The sequence below is a fragment of the Peromyscus maniculatus genome, chromosome 3, assembly GCF_049852395.1.
Source record: "Peromyscus maniculatus bairdii isolate BWxNUB_F1_BW_parent chromosome 3, HU_Pman_BW_mat_3.1, whole genome shotgun sequence".
NCBI classification, from domain to species: Eukaryota; Metazoa; Chordata; class Mammalia; order Rodentia; family Cricetidae; genus Peromyscus; species Peromyscus maniculatus.
The window spans coordinates 11,952,501-11,977,500 of NC_134854.1; the positions used below are offsets into that span (position 1 = coordinate 11,952,501).

A 25,000-nucleotide genomic window follows, 5' to 3' on the forward strand; every position below is an offset into this window, starting at 1 on the left:
AGAACAACCTATAAATGAGAAAAGTACAAATTAAAATATATAGAGAGAATCAACATAATAATGTTTGTATGACAAATAAACTTTTTTGACCTAATAAAAGGTAGTTGAGTTGATTTGTAAATTGACAATGTGTGTAATTAGGAAAATGTGCATCAGTGGAGGAAAGGGAAACTCTACTTACACATCAGTGTGCTGCATGCCTGTTCCCCAAGGTGACTTCAGAATAGTAAAAGCCTGAAAGCTGGAACAGCTACCCACTACACTGAAGCTATAGAAACACACTGTGAGGATCACTTTAAAGACACATGCAACTGTTGAGACTAAGAAAATTTACAACTCAACTCTTGTTTCATTGAACTATCAATCAGTTTGAATAAAACGATGGGTGAAACAACTAGTTGTTATGGTACTATGCACTTGTGTCTAGAACTTTTAAGCATTTATTAAATTCAATGTTAATATTCTCCAAGTCCTCTCTAAAATATACAAATGAAATGATCTAATGAGATTACTTTTGAAAGTTCATATTAATTTAATGACTTTTGTAAAAATGACATTTTGATTTAATAATAGTTATAAGTTGTATTTATAATTTTAGATTTTCCCAATTTAATCTAGGATTCAGAACATTTTAGTGAATAGCAAACCCCAAGTACTGGGGATAATTAGAATAAACTCCTAAGGTTAATATAATAGTTATCTTTTTCCTAACTAGGTCTGATAAATGACCTGTGTATATTCAAAACTTTCAAGTTTAAATAGCTATTTCCAGATTTATATAACTATCAAAATATATAAACGAGGCATCAAGGTGCATGCCTGGAATTTCAGTACTCAGGAGGCTGAGGTAGAATAGTAGCAAATTTGATGTCAGCACATTGGAGGGCGTTGTCCTAAATCTTTTTTTCTCATTTAGAACTTCCTATCCTTTTAGCTGAGGACTTGGCCTCTTGTGTCACAATCTTGGGACTCTGAGGAGACCCAGAAAGCTCTCACTGACCGCTTCCTGTTCCTCCACTTCCACCATCAGGCCTATTTGTGTTTTCTTTCGGGCCTTTTATTTAAATAAAGAACATTATGGAAAGTCCCCAAGTTCACAATAAAGAAGAATAACAAGAAGAATGCATTATCAAAACCTAAGCAACAAATTTTGTAACAGGATAACTACAAAGTTATATTCCTAGCATCTTAAGAAAATTTTAATATGTAATTTTTTCTACAACATCATTGTCCTAACCAGAATATACACCTAAATTTAGAGATGGGTGTTGGCAAAAATTAAAATAATACACTGCAGTATTCCCAGCAACCTATTATCTAACATTAATTTACTTATATGAAATACTATTTCTAAATAACAAGTTACATTGATACTCAAATCATCCTCTTCAAAACACTGCTCTTAATTTCTTCTCCATACCATTGTGCTCCTGCTCACTCAGCTGTACTTCACTATCAACACACTCACAGCCTGGAATTCCCTTCCATACAATAACCTACCTAGTAACACCATCCCTATTATTTAAGGAATGATGCATATAGACTTAACTCCTTATAGACTACCTGACCCATCCAAATGATACTGATCTTCTTCTCCTTGAACCCTCTAAAGCATTTTTTTAAATTGCTTATGCTGATATTCCAAACCTCTGAATCACAAAATTTCATCAAGCATAAGAATATTTTACTTAAAGTTTCTGTTTCTCAAGATAGGGATATTCAACTGTTTGAATACAGGAAATAGCTGGAACTAATTCTCAAACCCTACTCAAGGCCAATGAACGATTGTGAAGTATATAGATGAGGAGACCTACACATAACAAGCCCTAGTTAATATAGCTGTTTGGATAAATTATCTTCACATCAGTAAGAGTTTTCTTTACACTGATTTTAAAAGAAAGAAGACTTAGAAACACCCATGACAATCTAAGTAAAAGAGACCTTGCCTTTTGCTGCACAGTGCCTCATTACAGATTTTCCATTCAGGTGGAATCATCTGAAGGGGTTTAAGTACAAGGGAGTCATTCAGCACAATGGATTTTCATGTATTTAGTATTTTGATTAATTTGAGAACATAGCATAAGGAATACTGGACAGTTTAGCTGGCTCATTGGTAATCTTCAGTCATGCGGTAATGGCTAGGTGCTTGAGAATATAGTGGGCTCTGGGGGCAGAATGCTTGGGTTTGAAGCTGAGCTCTTCTCCTAATAGTCAACAAAGCTATTGTGATCTGATTGAACCCATTTTTTAAAATCCATGGGCAAGAGACACAAAAGAATTCTGTCTTTTACAATTGCTATGAAAAGTAAATGACTGTGTATATGCAAAAATGTGAATAATGTGATTCCATGACACAAGTGATTGATAAATATTAATAGTGTCACAATATATGTAAAACTTTATTTCTTTTCATGAAAGAAGGTATGTTATAAACACAGGAAGTGATGATGAAACATTCATATACATTCCTTTTCCTAAAGAATATTTTAATCTTTCTCTCCAGAGTAAAATATTTATGAATAACTCAGAAATATCATAAAACAAAACAAAAGAAAATACTTGTGGTATACATGTTAGATGCCAGTAATGATGAGCTGCCTTTTCTTAAAAGAATAAGGAAATAAAATAAATAACACAGTTTGTTACTATAATTACTCAAAAGAATGATTAACGAACACATCCTGAACACCACAATGCTAAGGCAAAAGCTCAGGTCACGTCTCAGATCATTTTACACCACATGGAAAGCTAATTTCAAAGGAGAGGAGCCAGCATCGACATGCTCTGCCCAGAGAGCTTCTACATTTATTCTCCTCAGTCATCCATCACCGGGCTCATCATTAGCTTGTCATTAAAATCATTAACATACATGCATTGAGTGGTCCAGGCTTGTATCACATTTGCTGTGCACATTGGGGCTTACCCAGTTCTGATAATACACATTGAGCTAGGGAAACCTGGAATAGATTAAAATGCAAATTTTAAGAAACATAGCAATTTTTATGTATATTATATATTATATGCCTATTAGAAAATAAATTTTTCTGCCAGAAATTCCATTATACTCATGATTGAATCAAATCCCCTGTATCTGTAAGGATGTCAATGCTTCAATCATATGTTGCTTTGTTTGGGCATTTTATGTCTTATTGGTCTTTTCATTTTTTTTTTTTTTGTGGGTTTTTGTTTGTTTGCTCATTTCTTGTTCTTTTTTTTGTTTTTCTTTCTTTTTTTGAGAAACAGCGGAGGGGTAAGAGAGAGAGAGAATTTAAAATTGTGGCAGTATGGAGGAGGGGAGAGTCTGGGAAGAGCTGTGGGAGGGAAAACAGGATAAAAATATATCGAAAGAAAAAAAGTTAAAAAAGCTTCAGTATTACTTTCTTTAGGAAATCAGATAACTATCAATATTTCCCCTTGCTAACAGTAATTTAACAAAACTTTATTGAATGTTGGCATAAGTAAGACACTGTGTGCTTTTTCTATCTATCTAAAACCAATAATCTATAATGGGAGAAATATATACTCAAAAATCCTAGATTGGCCAAGAATAAAGGTCCTAAGGAAAGGAGTAATTAACAGATACAGGGGTTCACAGGTGGGAGAGATTATTTCCCTCTGAGAATTATTCTAATCCATTACAATATATATACATACTTGGTGGCATTTATTCAAGAGAATAAAACAAGGACATGTTAAGACAGAAATGATGGTAGTTGTTGGTCCTTTTGCTTATAAAACTCTTCCTGGCAGGGCGGTGGTGGCACACGCCTTTAATCCCAGCACTCGGGAGGCAGAGGCAGGTGGATCTTTGTGAGTTCGAGGCCAGCCTGGGCTACCAAGTGAGTTCCAGGAAAGGCGCAAAGCTACACAGAGAAACCCTGTCTCAAAAAACCAAAAATAAATAAATAAATAAATAAATAAATAAATAAATAAATAAATAAATAAAAACTCTTCCTGGTCTTGAAGATCTAGGCATTTATCACAACACATGCCCTAGCGTAATGAAATGTATGTACTGCTTTCCTCTGATTCTAGATTTCAATTGTCCTGTACATTAAACTTCAGTCCTTGCAAAACATACTAATAAAGTGGATGCTAATTCAAAAAAATATATTATAACAGTTTATAGGAATAAAATACATAGCAATTGAAACATTGAATATATCTAAAACCTTTGCTGAGATGTTATAAACACACCAAAACATTCTAATTGGGTTTACCGATTTTCATTGTTTCATTTATGAGACCTTAAACAAAGAATATTTAGTGGACTTATTTGTAATATATGCAGGTAGAAGCATAGGTGTTAAGATTAAATGCACTTCCTGGCTATTTTTTGCCTGTCTTTATAAGATATCCATATTATTAGAGAAAATAACACAAGCCTTGGGTTAGAAGGGTAGAAGTGTAGTAAGATCTGCGTAAGTAATCAATGTCATAGTGCTTCCAAACCAGTGAAAATATGGCAGGTACTTATAAGTGGGTATTAAAGTAACTTCAACTTTGATTTTTAAAATTAATTATTTATTCAGTTAATAATGGATATTTCTTCAAACTAGAATATAGTACTTCATTATGAATGCTTTAGAATTATTCTGTCCATAAAGGAGAGACATTGAATTCAACAACTCCATTTTAGTTCACCATTTAGCAGTTACTATAGAAAAGCAATGATTTAATTTTCCTGCTTGAAGAAAGCATGATACATCACAATTTGATGTAATTTTAACCCACCTACTTGGTGGGTTAAAAATATTTGAGATGCCTTTAAATCTTTGTTTGGAAAGATTCAATTAATGTTGGCAAGATATAATACCCACTATTATTTCCCAACAAAGTCAAAAAATAAAGCCATCTAGTACTTCTAGGCAAATAAAAGTTATCTCTCAAAAAGTTTTTTTTTGCAGAAAAATAAAGCATTCAATATACGTATAAACATGGGGAAGAGGGGAGACGGGGACTATGATTCCTGTTCTCACAAGTCCCTTTCAACAACTGTGTGCTTTTAGGCTTTTTTTTTTTTTTATTTTATGTGTGTGAGTGTTCTATCCAAATGGACGTATGTACAGCACATGTGTGTCCGGTTCCCATGGATACCAGCAGAGGGAATCAGATCCCTGAGAATCGGCATTATGGAAGGTCATGACCTACCATTTGAGTGTTGGGAACTGAACCCAGGTCCTCTGAAAGAACAAGTGCTCTTAAGTGTTGAGCCATCTCTTTACCTCCAGTTCTCATAATTTTCAATCTCATAGAGGAAATAAAACATAAACAATTAAATATGGTACAACAAAAAGAGTGATGGATATCATAGTAGAGAAAATATTAAGGAAGGGAAGACAGACTCTGAGAATATGAACTATGATGATTTTTAGGGTGTGTGTGTGTGTGTGTGTGTGTGTGTGTGTGTGTGTGTGTGTGTGTATTTTTGAATAGGCTTTGAAGTATTTGGAAATTTTACACAGAGGAAAAAAGAAAAGACAGAGTGGAAATGGGGGGAAAAGAGTCTTACATAAATTATCGAAGTCAAATTATCAAAAATGGGGGGTTTCTCATATAATAATAAAAAGTTAGGAAATTAGAACAAGATCAGAGAGTGAAGAGCCTTTTATCTGCATCACAGAAAGTGAATGTTTCTGTGCTTTCAGTGGAAGGCTATTGACAATTTGAGAGTAGAGAAGTGAAACAGTTGAAGTTAGGATTGTTTTGCACTGCATCAACCCAGTGTAGAACTGTGAGAGGAAGGTTACAGTCACGAGCTGACCAATGCAGTATGATAAGATACCGACAGCCAGGACAAATAGGGCACTAGAAATGGAGGGAAAGAGAGGAATTTAGGCTGCAGGTTGCAGAGTAAAATGCAGGTTGCATTTTGTGGCTCTTTATGTGTATGTGCAAGGCTTTCTTCTGTACTCTACTGATGGCCCAGGGAAAGCTCATGATCTCACATGTGACGCTGATGGAGTTTATATATATATTGTTTATAAGGAGGTGTGGGTGTGACCTCAGAGGGCTTCAGTATTAGTGAAGATAACAGATACTGAAGGTGAAGTTCACCACAAATCTCGGTGATTCTCCTGCTAGAGGCAACAACAGCAGCCATAACATTGGTTCATGCTCTCTGGAAACATTACTTATATCTAATTTTCAGTTTGTGTTCTTATGCCATTTTAAGGAAAAAAGTTTTTGAATGAATGCTTAAAAGAAAAGGGCATTCACTGGGTTGCCTTGCCCAGCATTGGTAGAAGGGCAGGAGCTTGGTCCTGCCTCAACTTTATATGCTTTGCTGATACCCAGGGGAGGCCTGCCCCTTTATGAGCAGAAACAGAAGAGGGATTGATCGCAAGGGGTGGGTCGGCAGAATGGAGGTGGGGCAAGGGGATGGAAGGGAAGAAAGAGGAGGAAACTTTGGTTGGGATATAAAATAAATGAATAGGTTTAATTTATGAAAATGGAAGGCATTAAATTTTGCTTTCTCAAATGGAAAAAAAATCATTTTTCTATAGCAAAGTAGCAAAAGAGAAAAAGGGTGCTGCTTGAATTTTAAAAATAAACATTAAATATACATAATTTTTAACTGACATATAAGGAACCTTGTATGTTTATGCAGTTGTTTTATATATAGTGAAATATTCAAATTACTTTAAACAGATCTATCTATTCTAATAGTTACCATTTTTTACGACATAAGCTTTCCAAATCAATTCTAGTACATTATCAGCATTGACAGTCTTTATCCAGAACTTCCTAAGAAACAAGCCTTTGAAGAAGTATGTAACCCATACTCTTGAGGGTCTTGTTAAATGCCATCTCTCCACATTTTAAAAATGCACGTGTCTTATCAGGATTTCAGAGATTAACCAACTCTAGGACCTGGTGCCCAAACTCCTTCCCAATCTTCTAAACCTGTGCTTCGCCTGGTGGCCTGGCCAATGCTGAAGAACAGGGGTGGTCAGAATGAGAAGCTATGGTTTAGTCACATCTCCATTCTTTTCACACACTGCCCTAAAACTGAACTGAGTCACTTAAATTGTGATTTATGGAGGCAAATATACAGTCAAGTATCAGTAATTTCCATAAAACTCAATCTCAAAACCGATTTTATGCTGACAACTACACACTTCATGAAGTTGTTTTAACCCTCTGTGCACAAGAAAGCTTTCTTCATCCCTTTGTTTTGGTTTCTGTAATGACCTATGTACTCATCGGATGGAAAAACTCAGACTGTATCATGTAGGATATGTTTCACTACTAAGTGCTCATTTGTGATTGTCCAAAAAAAAGAATTCAGCTTGCCTTATTTGAGGGATCTGCAAAGTAGCAGTTGATTTTTGTATTCTAGTTAATCGCTCAGTTTTACAGCAACACTCAGTAAATGCATATTTTCAAACCACAGAGGACAAGTTACATTAATACACTGACTTGTTGCCTAAAGGAACGTGTTGCTCCTTTTGTTGTGAAAATTATAAGGACCTAAGGCATCAGTGAAGGCAGAAGAAATGTTAATGTTTGCCTGCACCCTACAGCGGAGTCACATTACAAGAGGAAAGTTTATCTTTTTAGATTGTGGTCACACAGCCTAATCCCTAGAGGAATGTAAATTTTCTTCACTTTATCCTTGTTCAAGACTAAGTTAATGGTCCTATAAACTCTTCCTGGTTTTCTTTTGAATGAGAAAGTTCTATCCATAGAGTTTCTTAAGCTGAAATATTCAAAATCCACTTAAGTCAATGGAGGTCAGACTAGCATCTTAGTAGTGCTTTCTCAATTTTGATTATTGCAGTGTTATCAAATATAATGATTAAAGTATTTATATGTTGCTGTGGGTTTGTGAGAGACTCAATGATACAATGTAAATGTGATTAAACCATAAAGCTTGGCATGAGAGCTCAGTGGTGCAAAGCTTGCTCCCGAATGTGTCTGAGTTCAATCCCCAGTACCACATACAATCACATCATATTGATCATCAGTGAATCAATCAATCAGTCTGTCTAGCTCTTTGTATGCAATGTTAGTGTATATGCATATGTACTCTCTGAAACTAGTGGTAAAACATGAAGTCTTAAAATGCATAATATATGTCAACAAAAACTGTGAAGAAAAATTTTTGGCCCATATCTACTATATGGAAGATTTCAGTAAAAATTATATCAGTGAATGATGTACAAGACTAATGTTACAAAAGACTGAAAAATTTTATGTGGTTTACTCATTCTAGAGTATTACCTTATAACCTTTATTCATATGTCCTAGTTAATCGAGAACATTTTAAATATATTTAACACAGTATATCTCCTTAAAGAAAGGTACAACATGCCCCTGTCCCATAATTGTGTATCACTGCTGTAAAGCATTACTTCTCAGATAATATTCACAAGTATACTCTGAAACTGTATTAGCTGTTTATACATACTAATTGTCATTTGAATACTTTTACATAAGTGAGATATGAAACTCCAAGAGAAAAAGTTCACAGTCATACAATTCATTCCTGCCCTTTATTCACTTGTGTCCTAACTAGTGATGAATAAAATTAAAAAATATCAGAATAGACTCACTATGGACATATGATGTACATTGATTTCATAGGTTCTGTTTATTTCATAAAATAACATAGCAAATTTCTAGTCAAAGAAAATTCAAGAGCAAAGTGGGGGTTTCTCTTAAATAACTACATTCCCCTCAGTGTGCAGTACAGGCTGTCAAACCAATGACAATAACCATTGATACGTAGGTTATTAAAATAAGCAATGCATACAATTAGCAGGCTGTCAATTTCATATTTGTCTAAATACATTTCCTTTCAGTTTATTTGCTAATTACAAAACCCTCTTACTTCCTATGTAAATGTTTTGCATATATAAAATTCTAAAATATAAATACAAAATTCTTTAAGATAGAATTAATTTCACAAGAACAATCATTTATATTTGATTCTTTTGAATAGGTAACATCTATTGAATTGATTGTAAATGAGTAAAAATTGCAAATTTAGAGATCTGTGTTCCTATAGTCTGTTTGAAATGAAAAATAATGCCTTTTAGAGAAAAATTGTTGGTATCTTGTTTAGGAAAAAGAGCTTATCTAACGTATTATAGAGAAGAAAATTAAAATTTCAAATAAAATGTTTATTTTTTAAAAGAAAGAGGAAACCATTTGGTAAAATTTTACAAAACAAGAGCTGCCCAGGCTAATGTCAGTGTATTTCTGGTCATAGAGAATATGTCATTGTACTTGAGATTTTATCCTTTCAAAGCATATTCCTAAATTTGTCAGTAACAGGTAGACTTTTATAGTATAAACTTGAGGACATTTTAGAGAAACACTTAATTTTTCAGTGCAGATGGAGGAATGACAATATTATTACAACAACCAGGATTAAAAAACATCTCATTCTCATTTTACCAACTAAGAAGTTATAAAACAAATCTTTCTTAATGTATTTCATTTTTGAAACATTACCTTACTCTACTGTTGAGTATTTTTGTAGATTAAGATAATACATGACTGTATCTGGTGTTGAATGGATCAAGGCCTAATGTTATCTGAAGAATTCTCTATAGCTACTTCCTCTAGTCAGAAGCATTACACCAGTCCTACAGAAATAAAATTCCTCCTCCTTTTTTCGTGGTGAAAATGAAAATATTTTCTCTTGAAGGAAATGTATGACCAAGAAGAGGGAACAAAAGCTTGGAGTGGACCAGTGTTCCTCCATCCCAAATGTACCACGTAGAGTTTACCTTTGCCACGATACCCCAATAACTTCCATATCTGCTAGACAGAAACAAATCAATTCTATTTTTAAATTTGACACACTAGGATTGCATTTTAATATTAGTATACTTAACAAGCCAATTTTTCTCTTTTAACAATGTAGGTATTTTAGTATTTGATTGCAAATTACTCTTAATTTCAGAGGATTTTTATGTTGCCTATAGATGTACACTAGTCCTTGAACAGTTTGTGTTTCTTACATGTATGATTTGCATAAAATTTCAACCACAGGTCTAAGGACTCTTCCATTCCTCATTGTTATTAAGAGAAATAATAACAAAGCTCAGATCTTGACACTTACTTAGCAAGTAGTGCTTCTTTTTTGCTGTCCCAACTCTGCTTAGAACACATCCCACCCTCTGAAATCTCTTTGGCCTTACTCCTTGGACCATTCTTTAGTCTGCAAAAGCAGGATGCAGCCTTCATGGGTTATATGTACCAGTTTTTATCTAACGTAACTTGACTTCTTGGATTCTGACTTCTTGAAGGTCTTGATCTCACAATCTAATAGTTGCACTTAGGGTTCAGACTGCCCCATGGGTAGGTGGCTTCCCTGCTTGCCCTGACTATTGCTTATTTTTTCCACTGCCAGTCTCCCAGCAAAAATGTTCTCCTCTGTTGGCTCCTAGTGAAGTTGTCACCTAGGGTGTCTTTGCAGGCATTGATGTCCACCTGGCCTTCACATGGTTCATGTTATTAGATCTGTCTAGTCTTTGAGGCTGACTGCTTTGGTGGGCCTAAAGCCTTGCTCAGACCAAAGCACTGAACTGATTCAAACTTCAGTTGTCTCCTAAGCATGCATTATTATACCCTGTAAAACATGAGAATAGAATAGAAAATGAAAGCAATATTAATCTGTTATGAACCTAGTGCATCATCTCTTTCTCTGATTTGTTAATTACCAAAAGGACTATGGCTTTAATGTTGCAGTATAAACTTATCAACAGTAAGATAATACAGCATGACCCTTGACTGTCTATCCTTTTGTATTTAAATGTTTAGCTCATGCTACTGAAGAACAATATAAGAAACATTCATCTTCTCTAGTGACATTAAACAGTTTGATTTCTGTTGCTTATATAAATCACATTAATGTCTGTCTATCTATCATCTATCTATCTATCTATCTATCTATCTATCTATCTATCTATCTATCCATCCATCCATCCACCCTCTACCCATTAGTTAATTCTGTCCTAATAATAGATACTGCTTATGTATCCTTGTGCTTTAAGCTGCATTTATTCGTGTTGAAATATTATTAATAATTTAAATAAATGGTAAACTTTAATTTCTTTAAAAGAGAAGTATGTCTACTTTCTAACTCCTCTTTCAAAAGCTAAATTTAAAATTTGGGGGGATATGTATATTATTTACTCTTTTCTGTTTTCTAGAAGTATGAAAAATAATATACAAGCAATATTTGTTCTTTAACCATTTAGTGAATGATTTTTTGCCCCTTAGAGACAGAAATTTTCCATGGCTCCTCAAATGGCAGAGAAAAGGAACATGTATCTTCTAACAAACGCCCTCTTTAGATATAAAACTGAATCAGTACGCTACAGGACTGTCAGCTAAAGTCGTCTGACACACTTAGCCTAAATTGTGGGATTTCACACCATGGATGTCAGATAACATCTCTAAAGTTCTATAAAAACCTTCAAAACCCTATAGGAACCCACAAATTTCCACAATTGGCACGGTGGGGGTATCAGACATTTTAGCAGAAGATACTGTACCTCTGGTAGGATCTTTTTATTAAGAGGAACTAGAATGAGTTGTAAGTGCCACATACAGGGACTGGAATAATGTCAAAAAGAACAAGAGCTACTGATCCATACTTGTAGCACTTGACAAAGGAGATGAGATGATAAAGAGCTGGCATCATCATGAGTTCTGCACAGTCATTTTGGAAAGCGATCTCAAAGCTAACTAGCAAAGTTAATGAAAAAGTTTAGACATTAAATAAAAATGGAATTAAATCAGAACCAAAATTACAAGAGGACTAAAAAGGTTAGGGGATAAAAATTAAAGATGACTGGAACAGTGTTAATGAGAAAAATCTGTGAACACAAATGTGAAGCCAAGTAGTTTTTCCCCCAGAACTTCATAACACAACATAAAGGCCCATAACAGCAGCAAAATAATACTGTCTTCACAGGAACAAAAACAATGAGTGAGAATGCCTGGCTCAGATTATCAGTCATTTTTAACTTTTTTTTTTTTTCAAATTTAGAGCCACATCACTTTCAAATGCTTTTGTTCATGGGGAGACCTAACATTTGCGGGACTTTTTGTGTAAAATATCACCAACCAAAGGAATAGGATCTGTAAATTTAAAGTTTAAGGAAAGGAATAAAAATTGGGTAACAAAAGAAACATTATCTATTTGAATATCGTGTTTTATGACGTCTCATGATCTAGTCTCAGCATCATGTTCGAAAATGGGGACCTGGTGGACCCTTTTAGCTATCTTTGTGACCAACTGTTACAGACAGAAGAGGCTGTAGTATAATCTATTGGGGTGAGTTTTACAACCTCTTGAAGCTCTCCCAGAGCCAAAGATGCTGCCAAGATGATTGAGACATGTGTGACTTAGAAACTTTGAAGGTTCATAGACTACACACTGGTCATGGAGGCAAATATGACCTCATCACAATCATCCACCAACACATTCTCCTTTTACATGACACACATGGTTCTTAACCCCCAAAGTTTGCCTTCTAAAGACACAACAAATCCATCTTTCTAACCTTACATGCAATATAGTAATTTTCTCTATAGTATATCATTAGCTCTCAGACTCAGGTATTTTGTCCCACAAGAAGAAATTAATAATCACTTGCTATCAAAATTAAATATTTAGCAAAGAGAACTTTTAAATAATAGGAGAATAAAGGGGCTAAGAAATAACTTGTAAGAAGTTACTTGAAAATTCAGCAGTAGAAAACACTAATCATCAGAAGGAAAACCCTATGGAAATAGGCAACTTGGAGCCTAAAGGCCTCAATACAGAGACAACTTAGGGAGAACCTTCATTTTGATCTCTTGATACAAAATTGGAACATGCAAAAATGGGGATCTCATTTAAGGTTGCACAAGAGATGGCAAGTTTGACCCAACTCATTGAGAATGTGGAGCAATCATTGTTTAACTGGGAAGAAACAGTGGGGCTGTGATAATTATTGTGACTTCATCATTAAACACCACTGTTGGCCTCGGATTGGAAAGAGAAAGCATGTGGACTACTTCTAACAGTAGGGGTTCATCTTTCAGTTCTGGTCTGAATATCTTCTTCTTTTTTAAGTTTAACAAATGCGAGAAGACATTAAGTTGAAATTACTGCAGTGTAAACATCGCATCTATCTAACTTTGAAAATAATCCCCCCCCCAAAAAAAAATTAGGTACCTATATAAAGTAGAAAGCATCCTTTACATTTGGTCATAAAGTGGATGGTCTGAAAACTCTTTAAATAGTGCCAGAAAATGGAGATTTAAAAAAAAAAATCAAAGGACTAAGGAAGTAGTTTACTTGGTAGAAGTTTTGGGTGCACAAGCATGAAGGCCTGAGTTTGGATCCCTACACTGCTTAGCATTCACAAACTGGAACATTAGAGCTATTTATTGATCTAAAATTTTGATTTTCCCTCTCTGGGGGTCTAGCTGGATCATGGATTTTATTCCTGTAGGTATTGCTTTGTGAAACTAAGCTGTTTCCAATGATCTGGCCATTTGTCTAAAGCATAACAACCATTCTTAAGAAATTTGGCATTAACCTAGGGATAGCTGCAGAATAGGCATCCATGCCTCATGCACACTCAGATGCAACATTTTTGGCTCAGGAATGGTACAGGGAGCCAATCATTTGGAAGCAAGAACCTGAGGTTAGTTTCTGACAGCAAAATTAATTGGAAAAGCCTTCTGGGAAATAAGATCATTGTAACAAGGAGAGGTAAAATTTATGTAAGACAAAGTTGAAACAAAATACAGGGTGGAAAAGCAAACAGTTTGAGACAAAAATTAGTTTATTTGGAAAAACTTTCTTTTGCAGAACCAAAATTTTGTAGTGTAAGAACAGTACTAGAAAAGAAAAGTGGACTATGTGGGAAAACTTGGTATCTCCAAACATTTACAGAGCCAACCCACATCTGTTCCTTTATTCTAATCATTCATATCTCTAGCAAACTCAAGTGGAAACTCCCATTCAACCACATCACTATTATGGAACTGAATAAAAATCTAAACAAACTAAACACTTATGGTGTTACATTTAATTTCTTAGACTCCAAAAGCAAAAGTATGACGTCATCACTTTTCATTTCGCTTATGTCTTCTTTTTTGCAGTGAATCATAGAGTGGCTATGAGCTTTCCCCCTTTTCTTCTTAGAATAGAGTCAGGTGTCTTTTCTTGGGTGCCTTCTTGGATTAATTTATTGCTTTTCACTGCTCACATTTAATTTAAATCAGATGCTACAGGTACTAGAGCCTGCTAACATTAACCCTCTGCATCCAGCTCCCCTAATTCAAAAAAAAAAAAAATCCTGACATTACTATAGTCATGCTATGGTACCTACAATATGATTTCAGAGAGTTTGCCTTCTGAAGCAGAACATTGACTGTACCAAATCCAGACCCATAACACTGAACAAACTCTACTCTGACAAACACAAACACCATAACTTGTTATTTAGTAACCTAGGAGACTGGTCCCATCTTCATATAGTCTAAATTCTGTATTTACCTATGTGTTCTAAATTCCTGTCCAACCCTATTCTCCCTGTTTCTGGGCATATGAGTGACTAATTCTGGGTTGGTATTATTTTCTCTGTTAAAGTTGTTCACTGCCAACAACTTCAGTTAGTATTTTCTTAAGCCTCTAACCCTTTATTCCACTGACTCTGAGCAATGAGCTCCATACAATAAATTTCTCTGTTATATTGCCTCACTTTTAATGAGGTGTTTACTTCAGGAAACATAAGAGATGTCAGAGTAAAAGGAAAGATACTGCTTTGGAAAACTATCTGTAAATGTATTGTAGTGGATAGAAAGTATTGAAACTGCAAAGTGTGTTTTGTATTGTTTTTAGTCTCATTTAAGATTGTAATGAGGCCGGGCGTTGGTGGCGCACGCCTTTAATCCCAGCACTCGGGAGGCAGAGCCAGGCGGATCTCTGTGAGTTCGAGGCCAGCCTGGGCTACCAAGTGAGCTCCAGGAAAGGCGCAAAGCTAAACAGAGAAACCCTGTCTCGAAAAAACCCAAAAAAAAAAAAAAAAAAAAAAAGATTGTAATGAGATATTGCAATAGGTCCCATCAATCAGTACCTAAGTAGGTATATACCATGAGGAACATCACTATTTCCAGGCATTCAGTTTATTTGCATAAATTTCGTGAGGTAGGTATTATTAAGAGTTAAGGCTACAAAGAGGAAGAAAAAGAAACCAAAGAAAGGAAACTTGTCCATTCCCACTGGGTAGTGCCTAGTCTGGTGGTGCTGGAGCACCAACAGTGACACAGTTGAGCTACACTCTTTCTTTCATAATAATATTGGCATAGCTATCCCCTCCCCCAAACAACATATAGCATGAATTCACCCCAGAACACACAAAAATGCTACAGAAATGCTTTATAAAATAGGTTTTTCATTTCTATTTGATCTCAAAATTCCCTGAACTGGGTTCAATTAGATACAAGCAAATTTTAATTGATAGAACCATGTAAATAGTTTTTCCTTGACTTGCTTCATAACAAACCCCAAATGCTTATGCTTCTTTACAAATAAGCACCTTAGAAGTATGGTAGCATTCTGAGGTGTTATCTGCTAACACCTGAGCAGACTACAAAAAGTTAATGGAGCAGCACAGAGAGATCGGAAGTATCAATGTTGACTCAATATTTTGCAGGATAATTACAAACTTGATTTTCATTTATATTACTCAGGGAAAGAAAAGGTATGGGATTCCTCTAATTTTTAACTCTTCTGAAATCTGTTTCCTACAAAGAAAGGGAGGCTTTGCCTTCATCTATAGAAAATAAATGCAGGTATTTTTCCTATATGTTGATTCATGTCAGTATAACATACATAATGCATTAACTGAATGATTTTTGTACAAACTGATAATGATACTACACCAAACATCAAATATATTTTTAATATTGTTTTTCCATACTCCTCTTTCATAGATATTTCATGATTAAACTTTAAATTAAAAAATAAACTGAATGGTCAGAACTACCAATTGTCATGTGAAAAATACTATGAACTCAACAAAGCCATTATTTAGTTCAATTATTATTTCAGGATCGAAAATACAATGTTTAATAAACTATTTTATTAAGTCATTAATTTTTTATTTTAATATTCTTAGCACTAGACAATTAAACTTGTGAAAATCACTCCCTTCTTCATCTTCTTGCACATGATTCCCATCAGCATCTACATACTGTATGGGAGCAAACGAAGGAGCACCCACAGTCCACATATTGCTTTTACCAATGCCTCTCATAGAAGCTCCTCCTTTTTAAATGGAGAAAAACAGGATCAAACTGTTGTTGGGCTCTTAAAGATGAGTTCTTTTAGCATTTGCATAGGGAGTGAGTATTAGCACAGTCAGAAGAGCAACAGAAAGGAAAAGCCTGCAGCTACCACTGCATGGCTGACAGGGTGATGATGCAGGATGTAAAAACTTTCATCTGATTGCTCATTTTCCTTGCTTAGATAGAGTACGGCTAGTCTCGAGAGCATATATGCATGTTCTTTTTACTTGGTGTTTTATCACTTCTTTTGTATTATTTAATATGACTAAAGACACTTCCAAAAGACTGATTTTTTCCATTTTGGAAAAGTAATGGTTTGGAATCCGGAGAAACACTTTAGAGACTGCAGTGTGTTTTTGCAAAGACAATAGAGTGAAGTACCATACATCAATTAGGCATATGATGCCAAAGACATTCATTTGTCAAACACTGTATGGTCTTTTAAAAATCAACAAAATAATAACTAGTGAAAAGTCCAATGAATATGAGTACATAGCCGGGTTCTATATCTCTTTCAGGGCTTGACTGGATACTTAATTGGAGATAGAGGAGTCCAGTGCAGTAGCATATGCCTATAATTCCATCAGTGTTTAGGAGGCTGAGGCAGGAGGACTGATGTGAGGATGAGCCTGTGCAAAAATGTGAGACACTGTCTCAAAGCAAAACAAAGCATAAAAAAATCACAAAGAGTAAAATATGAAAATGGAGATAAAGAGTAAGCTTGTATCAATAATGTGAAGTTAAGCAGCGTGCAGAGTAACTCAGGGAAGGACAGCCATAACATTCGAACATCATCCTCCCGTCTAAGAAGCACATGGACTTCATCACTCAGCTGTGATTATTTCTCCAGGAATTCTCGTTTCTACCTGGGTCAGTACTTTTTAGTAAACAAGAAACTGATATTCCTGACAATACTGAATAAGACCTGGCATTTTAAAAAGTGTCATACACTTTTCTGAAATCCACAATACATCAATTTTTAATACTTCTACTCTCTCAGCTCCATTAAAAAGATGGTAGGGGAAAGATTTTAGAGTAATTAATGATATAGTTAGCTGCTAAATATTAATAGGAATCGTAGTCTTGCATAAAATATAACATATAAACCTTGCCAATACAGACGCACCAGTAATTAAGCTTGAATATGTAATTACACTGATTTATAAGACAGGCAAAAAGTTACACTTTACCAGCTTCTGTGTAAACTGTGGGTAACAGTTAAACTTTGCATTTTACGGTTTATAAAAATGGGCAATGTCTTGACTACAGTTCATAAATGGTTTAGAGTCCTGTAATAGTAGTAAAAATTATGAAAACCTACCCTATCACAAATATTCATATTACACCATACAAACCAAACTCGGATAATGGCCCATATGATGGAGATTCATCATAGACAGTACTTAATGCCCAACAGGACTTTAGTACTACTAAGAATTTGTAGAAGAATGCTATCAACACTAAGTATAGGGTACTTGGAATAATCTCTAAGATGTGTGAACAACCATTTTGATATACTTTATATATTATGGGCATGGTACAAACCAACTGTGCTTAAACTTTTACATTTTTACTTAAACACCATGGTAAACTTCAGAAAAAAATATCAAATTCAGAAGCAAAAGAATATATTTTCATCCCTTTCAGGAATCTGTTAACCACACTTACATGTGTGGCTGAGGCGAGCAGCCCGGACTGCTGTTCCCATTGCTGTCGATGTGGTCCAGGGAACCATTGAGGTCTTCATGGACGGCCTGCAGGAGGCCACTGGAGGCGTTATTGATCAGTCCAGGGTTACTTAGCAAAGGCAAACTGCTCTCTGCCAAGGCAGCCTAGTGGGATGGACAAGGAGCAAGACAGCTTTAACAGGCCTGCCCTTTAAAGTCATGGCAACAGCACTTATCTCCCGTTAGCGCTTGCACATTGCATTATAGACATTTCAGAAGCACTTACATAAAATGTAGGGAAAGACAAAAACTCCTGAATGGCCACTCGCAGCCGAGGTAGCAAGCGCATTAATGTGCTGTGAACATATAAACAATAGCTCTCACAGCGAACTTTCTCACTTGTGTGTTAGCCTTTCACATAATGAAATGTTGATTCCTCGCGTGTTCAGAAATACTTGAGGATAATATAAGCAGTTGCTCTGCTTTTTAAAAATGACCAGAACTTAACTCAAAATAAAGAAGTCCTGACATTTGCCTCCTCTGCATAAAAATTATATATTATAATTAAACTTTAAAGTTTTTGCCACAAGCACCATGTTCCCCAACACTATGATGTGAAATCATTTATGACAGCCTGGATAAATATTAATGCATAGCCACATGCATTTGCAAAAGCTTCTATCAATCTAGCATTTGCAGGAAAGCTGAGTGTTCCAGATTTTGCCACAGGGTGTCCTTCTTGCTTCTTCACATCAAAAGTAGCTTGAATGAGAATCAGTGCTTTCCACAGTACTTGGTACTACAATGTCCTTGAATGAGAATCAGTGCTTTCCATAGTACTAGGTACTACAACGTCCTTGGGTGAGAAACCAACTATTAAGAACAGTCACAATCTCGCCTAGACAGAAAGCATGCCAAACAATAAAGTACCCGAACACCCCCAAAGGACAATAATGGCAGTGTGTATCTGATGATATTACCTGCAGACTGGCGTTGAGAGCTGCCCCATAGCCCAAACTTGTAGGGATATTTTTTACTAAAGTTGGACTTCTGGAAGAAAAAAAGAATAAGACTTATAAATTAAAATATGAAATATGTGAATATAAAATATAAAATTTTCTACATTATATATCAACCCGGTCCATGAATTAAAACAAAAGAGAAAAACTTTAGCCTATGGTGTGGAAGCAACATAGGACATGACCATGGACTTACTTTTGGCTTCCTGAGGGTTTTATTTCCAAGAACAACTAAAGATCATATAAAAACTCAAAAATGTAAATACACAAAACAATTACCAATTTGATGTAATCAGGAAATAATTAATGGTTAATTTCTGGAACACCATGAATTAACATAACAAATTACCATAGTTAATTAAATGACAACATAATGGATTAACTATTTCTTGAATGCAGAAATTAGCACATACTTGACTACAGAAATCAGAACTCCAGGACCAGGAGTAGACAGCATGCATAAAAACTATCACATAAGGCAATGGTGATTTGGGGAGTGGGTAACTCCATGCTACATGGAGTTAATTAGGCACAAAATTAGTTCCATTGTATTTCTAACTAAACTTGGGTGGTTTTTCTGTCTTAGAAAAAAAAAATCAAACTTTTCATGCAGTAACTTCCTCAAACTAATGTGTTTTGATAATCTCAGTTACATTGTATAGAAAACTGTGTTGGCTGAAAATAAATAAGATAAGCCCAATAGCAAGTTTGTTTAGAAAAAAATAATGATAAAGACTATGGAAAATTAAAAAAATCACATATTTTAAATAAAGTTTTTCAAGAGCATCAGTGCAAGCACCATCAGCTTTATTCAAAAACAGTCTTTTGTCCTCTATTACACCAGGCAGATATCTCCCACTAGAAAATATGCACCATTCTGAATTTATGCTTTTGACATACGTTGTAAACAGAATTGCTAAAATTAGCAACCAAAATATTTTCATGGAAAATCATTGGTTGGATAATGACTTGTTCATGTATGCCTGAATTCAAAAGGCAGCTCACAGCCAAGAATGTGAGCATGCCTTCAGCTGATGATTTCCGTACCCCACCCCCCAACTGCCAGCATCCACTTTTCCAGGATACAGGATTACAAAACTGTCACACACATACCCTGTTATCTTTTGTGACCTTCGCTTCTGGTATTCCACTTCATCCACAGTCCACACTGCTCCTTTAACATTTTCTACTCGAACAAAACATTTGTGCAGGCTAAGATTATGACGTACTGCATTCTAAATCAGACGGGAGAGAGCCAAAAGGAGCCAAAAGAATATTGTTTAATAAGGCAGCCCGACACACTGCTTTATTGATCTTACTTGATCAGAGTGAAAATTTCTAACATGTTTAAGCATGAAAATCAAAATATGGCATGATATTACAAACCCCCAACTTACAAATTACTAGAATCTGCAGTTTGAACTTTGTGATAAGAGAACCTTCCAAGCTATTTTAATAATAGCTGTGTCAAAACCTTTCTTTCATTGAACTGGTCTAAATTGCAATATCTGTACAAATTACAGTATCTTTGAAAATGCCAGAACAATTAGGTCAGCTCTGTTGTGTCCCTGATCAAGCACTCAGGGATGGTTGAAATGTCCAAAGGAACCAGTCCTGCTTGAGGTATTAAAATGCTAAAAAGGCTACAGTGACAAGTGTTAATTTTGCACAAAGCTTTATGCAAATAAGCTCAAAGGCATTCTTTTCATCCCTATAATAATGAAATGACAGAGTTTGTTTATTCTGTATTATTAGATGACATATGCAAGTTACAGTGTAGTGTTCTGCCTGCACAATAAGACACACTTAGAGTTTTTTTTTTTTAAATTCCCAATAAAGTTTTTGTAAATGTTAAACTCAATTGAAAGTCAGGGCTAGAACCCGAGAGTACGTTTTCTTCCCATAATGATTATGCAAACAGATGTTGTTGGCAGCTTTGTATTAGAGTAATTACTCAGAATTAACATTTTTAAATCAAATTAAGTCATTCCTAAAATTTTAACTATAATAAATATACAGTAGACAACATAATTTACCTTCAATATTTTCCATAATTCAAATTATGAACCTAAGCAAATATTTCTTGCTGTCAGGGTACATTGGCATATAGCTATCAAGCACTCAGAAATGACCTAATTCTTATTTCAAGAATATAAAACAAAGTAGTTTTGATGAAGATTTCTTTCTATTTGCACAAAGACAAGCTTCTGGCTTGCTTTAAGAGAAGAATTCTTTAAAAAAAAAAAAAAAAAAGGCATAAGCAGCAGATCTAGCATCTGACCTGAAATCCAAGGATTTGATTGATCTTAATGCCCATGTCTCTGAATATGATAATTTTAATATTAATGAGCAAATGAGCAGTTTTATTATGCATGCGATATAGTTAGAACTAATAAGCTGTTCAGAATGAGTTTTGCTGGATCCCCGAGCTGTGGAGATGAGACCAAGCTAAGATATTAAATCACCTTTCATTTCTTTTAAAATTTCTTTCAGTAAATCAAATGACAGAACATTCCTTACATTCTCTAATGAGTAACAAAAGAAAATGTAAACCTTCGACATAAATATGAGTTACTGAAAAATGCTTTAAAACATATATCGTGCAGATTATCCCTGACATGTTCATCATATAAAATACACACTAAGTAACTGCATAAATAAAACAATTACATCCATTTACAGTACCAAATACTGTAGCAACTAATAACATCTAAACATTTTGTAAATTAAAAGCATTCTGAGCCTGGCACCCATATATCTGTAATCGCCTGCCAGATTAATTTGCATTTTAAATCCAAATTAATTCACTTTAGCATATCTCACAGTCTAAAATTCTTAGTATGCTGATGAATGCTTTGCAGCTTCTATTCTTCTGAGCTACAAACATTTTCCCCTTTTGTACCAAATGGCTTGTGGCTAATTGATGTTTCTGACTGCTTTTTGAAATGAAAATAAAACAGTTCACTTAGTCTGTGCTGAGTGCCCTTATCTTTCCAGACGTTGCTCATTTCCAAAAATAGATGCACAGAACTAACATTTTTTTTTTTAGCTCCTTGTAAGATCCAGACAATGAAGTTGTTTGGACAGGGGTATAGATGAACCCTTTTGTCTAAGTAAATAAACTGCATTTATGTTCTGACAGGATAATATTCACTTTCCTTTCTTTCGTTCCAGCTGAGTAGCCAGGGCCCTCACTCCCGTGGCAGCTCCAGTCTGTATGATGAGGTATGATGTGTACAAAAGGAGCAGACCAGGACAAAACCTACAGCCTCCATTTGTTGCTCAAGCCAAACAGACATTTTTCAAACTAATTAGCCAATAATATGCAAGAGAAAAAGTAATATCGTGCGACTAACAAAGGTGTTGATGATTGAGTGCTCACACTGTAATTAGTGTGTCAGGCCCTCGTTTCTCTGCCAAGCCTCAGCTATTAATTGCACCAAATTAGAAAACTATATCAGAGGCAAAATTATTCTTTCACTTGTCATTTTGAGAGAGGGAATTCATTCCATTCAAGAGGCAGGTTAAAAAGAGGGGAAGCAGATACTAATCTGCTTATGTCACGTAAATAAATGCTCCTTGTGTTCCCTGGAAGGAACTGTGCTGGGCATCTTGGAACTGTTAGGGAAGTAGTTACCTTCCAAGTCGCAGCATTCCGCCGGAAGTAAGCGAATGTCCGTGTAAACCAGCTGTAAATTTCATTAAGCGTTAACTGCCTGTCAGATGACTCCATGATAGCCTGGAATGAGACAAGATACATAGTGACACAGAATAATGCTTTACTAACCAGGCTCGATGGCACTTTCTCATCTGAGCCTTACTTTAAGCATTAATGAATTTTAATTGAATCAGCCAAAGTTAATTTTCCCTCTACTTACCTGCCTTATGAGAGTTGCATAAGTAAATGGAGGTCTAACATCAGCATTTTTATAAAATTCGTAGTTTGGGGCAATCTCTATAAAAATAATAACAATAAAAGTCTGTTAATTCTCCTAATAACTCACAGGAATTGATTTTTCATCTTTCCCCCCAGTATTGGTCAAATGATTTGGTGAGAAGCCACTGAGAGCGAGCGCACAAAGCATGGCAGTGGAAGTGAATTATATGGAAAAGGCCATTTCTGACGTGAAGTGCAAATGAGGCGTCCCCTAGACGTTCACAGTACTTCAGGAGCAGTGTGACCAGCTGGCCTGAGGATTTTTTTTTCTCTTCTACCAGCCAGGTCCTCTTTTAAGCGGGTGGTTTAGGCGTGTTCTTACATGGACTTTTGCCCCTTGCCGTAATCTTTACTTTTCTCCTCTAATACTTCTTAATGTAGAACAGGGTCAACTCTTGACATCCGCATCTGCGGCCACCTAACAAAGGAGGCGCTGGCCCCTCCCAACTCCCACGTTGAAAATTACTTCACTTTTTGTCAAAAGGGGGCTCTGGGCTCATAATGGTTATAGTGTGTGACTGTGATTATCCAGATGCCCCAAAGTGGGCTGGTGGGATGGCAGGGGGCAGGGGGAAAGGGGAAGAGATGAGCGAAAGAGACTTTTTACAACATGTGAAATTTGTGCTCAGGATGCTCTTAAGCAAATAAGAGTGCCGGCATCAGGAGCCCTGGTCCAAGAGCCTCGAGGCAGCGCCTGGATAATGACCGATACAGCTGTGCAGAGGCACAACTGCAATGGTGCTCCCTACACGTCCTTTTAAATGGCTCTTATCATAGAGCATTACCTGCAGATGTTGGATGGCTCTCGGCTTCCCTCAGAGATCAAAGGATCTCATTGAATTGAGGTGATAATATGGGCTACCCTGACAACACATCTCTCAATTCCTCTAATGGGGAGAGCTCTCTTTCCCGAACCATTCAGAACAATTCATCACGATGTGCTTAGGGAATCGCCTCTATCCGCATTTACCAGGAATAAAACAATTATCACTCCATAAATCATGACTTGAGTTTCCATGTGCTCTGGAATGCCTCATGACCATTTCACTACAGTTTTCCTCTCCCAAAGTAAAAGATCTCTACGGAGTATTCATATCCTACCTGATGACATGGGGATGTTGTATTTGTCTGAATGTCGCCTTCTTATGGCTCCCACATTGGGCACACTGGCTGGGGTGATTACTGAGGGTCCCTGGGTAATCGGGGTGACTGGGGCCGTTGGTGTGGTAGGGGTTTGAGGTAAGCTCTGTGGGGATGTCTCCAACATGTTCTTCGACATGGTGACACTAGACACCAGATTTAGCTGCAAAGGCCCGAGGAGAGGGGCAGAAAAAAGGTAGAGACAAGAGAAAAAGACTTAAAAAGGGTTGACAAACGAGAGTGGATTCAGTTCTACAGCTGTGTTGCCACTAATAAGCCGCAAAAGGAAGCAGCCAATCTCAACTAATTACAGGATGAAATTGTATCATAAGAACTCTAATTAGAGAATGCTGTTAGAGGTTATCTAATAATCTACTGCAGTGTTACTTAGGCCTAACTAACCCCTTCTTGTCCTACCAGACTTCAGCCAGAGTGAGTTTCCTTAAATAAAAGCCAGTTGCTGATTACTGACTGCCCCCATTGTTAAACAGTTCTGGCCTACAGTGAGGCAACAACACACAACGCGGAAGGATGCAGTGGTTTGAACCAATAGGACAGAAGAGGAACTTGCTATTCTGTTGCTGCCAGAATTTTTTCCCATGGTCCCAAATCTCAGCTGAGAGGCTCCAGCCAGCTGGAAAATTTTACGCTGACCTTTAGTCTCCTTGCTAATTTGGTGGAATGGTAATGACATTACTACATATTCAAACAAAATTGTCTTAATTGCAAATTAGCCGGAGGAGGCTGAAAATTTTCAAATTAAATCTGATTGGAGATGGAGAGAGGGAAATGGAATTTCCTCACTAACAATCATTTGTGGCATGTGTTAACAAATATAATGAAATGTCAAGTTTGCCAATTCCTCTGGAAGTATCATTTTCAATTTATGATTACAGTGTCACTTAATGCTGATGTACCCTGGGAAGTGG

At 35.9% G+C, this 25,000-nt stretch overlaps 1 protein-coding gene across 10 annotated transcripts in view; it reads right to left on the bottom strand.

Annotated features, from left to right (window-relative positions):
- The window catches only part of Foxp2 (forkhead box P2), a 532,232-nt gene that overhangs the window by 7,401 nt on the left and 499,831 nt on the right, over positions 1-25,000 (bottom strand). For all 10 annotated transcript variants that reach the window (XM_076566185.1, XM_076566194.1, XM_076566190.1 and 7 more), the window contains 6 exons: positions 24,033-24,234; positions 22,873-22,949; positions 22,632-22,733; positions 20,108-20,229; positions 18,956-19,025; positions 17,977-18,140 (listed from right to left, as the gene is read on the bottom strand). In XM_076566185.1, coding sequence (XP_076422300.1) covers positions 17,977-18,140; positions 18,956-19,025; positions 20,108-20,229; positions 22,632-22,733; positions 22,873-22,949; positions 24,033-24,234 — 737 coding nt within the window. The remainder of the gene's footprint in view (positions 1-17,976; positions 18,141-18,955; positions 19,026-20,107; positions 20,230-22,631; positions 22,734-22,872; positions 22,950-24,032; positions 24,235-25,000) is intronic.